Source organism: Zea mays, chromosome 4, assembly GCF_902167145.1.
Source record: "Zea mays cultivar B73 chromosome 4, Zm-B73-REFERENCE-NAM-5.0, whole genome shotgun sequence".
In the NCBI taxonomy this organism is placed as follows: Eukaryota; Viridiplantae; Streptophyta; class Magnoliopsida; order Poales; family Poaceae; genus Zea; species Zea mays.
In genome coordinates, this window is record NC_050099.1 from 44,319,937 (window position 1) to 44,323,783 (window position 3,847).

General features: G+C 45.6%; 1 protein-coding gene across 1 annotated transcript; it reads left to right on the forward strand.

Annotated features, from left to right (window-relative positions):
- The first annotated feature begins 2,075 nt into the window (after positions 1-2,075).
- LOC103653182 (cyclin-dependent protein kinase inhibitor SMR1) lies at positions 2,076-2,931 on the forward strand. Its single transcript, XM_008680144.3, has one exon. The coding sequence runs from the start codon at positions 2,177-2,179 to the stop codon at positions 2,495-2,497; it is 321 nt and encodes a 106-aa protein (XP_008678366.1). The 5' UTR covers positions 2,076-2,176; the 3' UTR covers positions 2,498-2,931.
- The last annotated feature ends 916 nt before the right edge of the window (positions 2,932-3,847 follow it).

Here is a 3,847-nt window from a genome sequence, read left to right on the forward strand (position 1 = left end):
CTATGTCAAATATCTAGTATGTGAAGTGACTCAGCAACCCATGAGGTGGGTGTATCAGTGGGAAGAGTCCGAGTATTACCAAATGTTTGTGGACTCATGGAGTACGACGGCTACAGCGTGGACCGAGCAGGCTTGGGCAGAGTACAAGGCGCAGCTGACACGTGAGCAAGGTATTTGCGTTGCTCTCATCGGAGGAGTATAATACATCACACGACCAGTGGAATCTATGCCTATGGGCATGACGTTCAGGGGGGTGTACTGTACCTTTGATGTTAGTATTTGCGAATTATGAAATCGTGACATGTGATGTATTTTTGAACCGCTAAGTATTGTTATTGGACTTGCGATAAGATTTGCACCTTTTTTTTTTGTTGTTGTTCAGTTTTCGTAATTATAATGGGCTTTATTTAAAAAACAAGTGGGCTCAGTTTGGCCCTGTCTGTAGCCGGTTTGTCCGTATAGGCGCTCTCGATCGATCACTGCTCTCCAGCGGCCCACTAGTGTCCACCGCAGCATGCCCCGTCCACCCGTGTCTCTCGTTTGTGCACCACGCGACGCGCTAGCTGCATCCTGCCTGCACTGCATGTGCCGCCTCCTTTTGTCTCGGCCGCCCGTCGCCGTTATTCCTCACGCCATCGTTGCCGGCCTAGCCTAGCCGAGCAGCAGCTTTGCATTGCATCGCTCTAGGCCTTTAGTTAGCCACGTCTCCCTCCCTCCCCACTCTCTCTCCTCCTTTTCTGTGCTAGCGATACACAGACACGTTCATGTCATGTCATGCGCACCACCACCCCACACGCGTGGCGTGAGGCGTTTGCGCTCGTTGCGTTGCGGCGCTGCATCTGCATGAACGGCGTCCCACCGAGCATGAGACAAGGGAATGCAAAGGATTTTATTCTCGCATGCAGATTTTGCCCACTGTCGTTTTCTTTCCTTTACTTTAACTTCATTTTTACAAGAAATTACTATTTTTCTAAATAAAAATAAACTAATATATTTCAGGAAAATAGAAATCGTTTAAGAAAATGAGTTTCCAAACTAGAGAGAGAAAACACTGAGTAAAGTAAGAGTTTTTTTTTCTTAATGACTAGCATTACATTTCTGCTTTTTTTTACCTTACGACGAGGACAGCTTTTAAAAACAGCACTACCAACCACACAGTATGATAATTTTTTTTACATTATGAGGATGACTTTAAAAAACTTCTACAAAAACGTACTGTTCTCTCTCACTGTACAATAATCAACGCATAATTTCAGTCCTACTATAAAACTTGCCTTATAGGTTTAGTGCGGCAACGCTTTATTTTAGAGTTTTATCATCATGATTCCTGTTAGCTATATGGTGATTAATTGTTGTGGAACGAAGGAATTAGGGCCTGTTTGTTTACCCCCATGAATTATATAATCTGGATTATTTTTGGAGGATTATATAATCTGGATTATATAATCTGAGTAGTCCTGTTTGTTTACCCAGATTATTTGAGTTGTTAATAGGATTCTTTTGTATGAGGAAGACAAGAATACCCTCTATATTTGTACTAGGTTGAAACTCATATATGAAAAAAAAATAATTCAATTGACATTGGCAAATATTGCATTAGCAATATTATCACGGAAGGCATTCATGTCACCTTCTTCATCTCCAAATTGACTAGTACTAGGCGCAAAAACGATTCGGTGGATTATAATGACAATGGTGGGTAATTTCTAGGAAACTTGAAAGGGTAGTGGGGAAGTGGGAAAAAAATAATCTGAAATAAGCACCTCCTCACTTGCTTATGGATTATCATAATCCAAGGGGTTAGATTATATAATCTGGGCAAATAAGCTGGACTGTTTGTTTGCCTCTTAGGATTATTTAATCCAGATTATATAATCTGGGGGGTAAACAAACAGGCCCTTATATTGAAATGATGCCAAAAGAGGTTTTTTCCCCTTCTTCTTTGCGTGTTTACCAAAACCATCCACTATCTTTAACACGGAGCAAAGTGGATGGTTGCAATAAAGCCGGGCCCACAGAAAAGTCGATCGGCTGCCTCTCTCTCCGACAAGTATTTAAAAGCCTCGGCGGCTTGGCGCTAGCCGCTACCGCCTTGTTGCATTCTATCTATGCGTTGTCCTTAGCTTGTCCGCCCGCCCCTCCCTCGTCTTACCTCCTCCTCTCTACGGCCGGCCAGATGAGCTCCACGGCCATCGACGTCCTCTCGGCGCTGCCGCCGATCAGGACCGCGGCGCCGGAGCCGGGTGCGGAGAAGAAGCAGCAGGAGGAGGACGGCTCGGAGGCCCAGGAGCCGGAGCCCACGACGCCGACGTCGGAGGCGAGCAGGCTGCGGCCTCCGTCCGAGTGCCCGCCGGCGCCGAGGAAGCCTGCGCGGCCGCCGTCGACGCCCGCCAAGCGCAGGTTCCCGGCGCCGCGCCGCGCCTTCTTCCCCGTGCCGCGCGACCTCAACGCCGTGTTCCGCGCCCTGCCGCCCAAGAAGCGGATCCGGGCGGGCTGACGGCCGGGCCGGTCCGCGCCGCCGCGGCTCAAGCGGCCGCTTCCAATTGGGTTCTAGCTACCTGGCGTACGTGCAGGACGACGACGACGGCAGGCATCCACTCCTGTACTCCGCCAAAGGCCAGCCGCGCGCGTGTGGTGCACTCGTCCTTCAAGGACCATGGCGTCAAAACGCAGTCTTGGGAGTTTCTTGCACACCTTGGTTTGTCCTTCCGGCATGGTACAAACTACAGACTCGAGATCCAGAGTTCTCGTACAAATCGTGGGTTAGGTTCATTATTTGCGTGGAGGAGTAAAAACTGTAGAACTGGACAAGGCTATTGTTTATTTACATACGGATCATGAATGGGAAGAATTAATGGAAGAAAATTCCCGAGGATGGATCCGTTTCAGTATATTCGTCATTATAAAACTAAAGCTCACAGTTTGCCAAAACCATGCACAAGTGTGCTTGTCATGGATGGATCCATGGAGCATGCAAGGAAGGTGGGGATGGATGGGAAACGTGAGCAGGCCAGGTACTTTGTGCACTTTTGTCCCGGCCGGCACAGCGGCACTGCACAGGTATGTTGCAGCAGGTTTGTTTTGTGTTGTTCTTCAGTTCTGTTGACAGATGGCAATGGCAGAGGTGATTGGTGGTCGAAGTTGTGCTGTGATGTGCATATGCATTGCCTGTAGTTTAGTTTGGATAGACGCAATCGCCGATTAGTGAATTACTTGTTTTTTTTTTAAAAAAAAGAAAACCCTAGTGGATTGGTTGTTAGCTACGGTATATATATAAAAAATAATACTCCACTTGGTTAGATGATCTCACAAAGACTAAGATTGTTTCCAGCAACGACCCCTATATCTATTTTTTACAATCTCTTCTAAAAGATTTCATCCTCTATAAATTTATATCTTATTTCTCTTCAACAACGTCATCTAAATCATATCCTCTATACGCAAATATCTATATCAGAGACATTTTTTATTTTTAAATTTTTATACATATGTATTTTTTTATACTCTCAAATGTATTGTACATATTTTAGTTTTGCTAAACCGGTTGTTTAAAGTATTTAAATGGATAGAAGACTGTTTAGAGAAAACTATACATATACCACATGATTGGTTGAATGCTCCTCAGCAACCAGTCTCTATTCGTGTGTTGACTGCTCCCCAACGTTTGATTGGAAGGCTACATATGGATGACCGTGTATAGGCTAGATTAACGCTTTTTTTGTTGCATGCACATAAACGGAGAAAAGCTATGTTTGTGGAGAGATAGGCTTGCGCGAGCCTTGTACGGATTGCGCATCCAACCAATCATATGGATATAGAGAATCAGCAGCGTCGTCTAAAGTTAGAG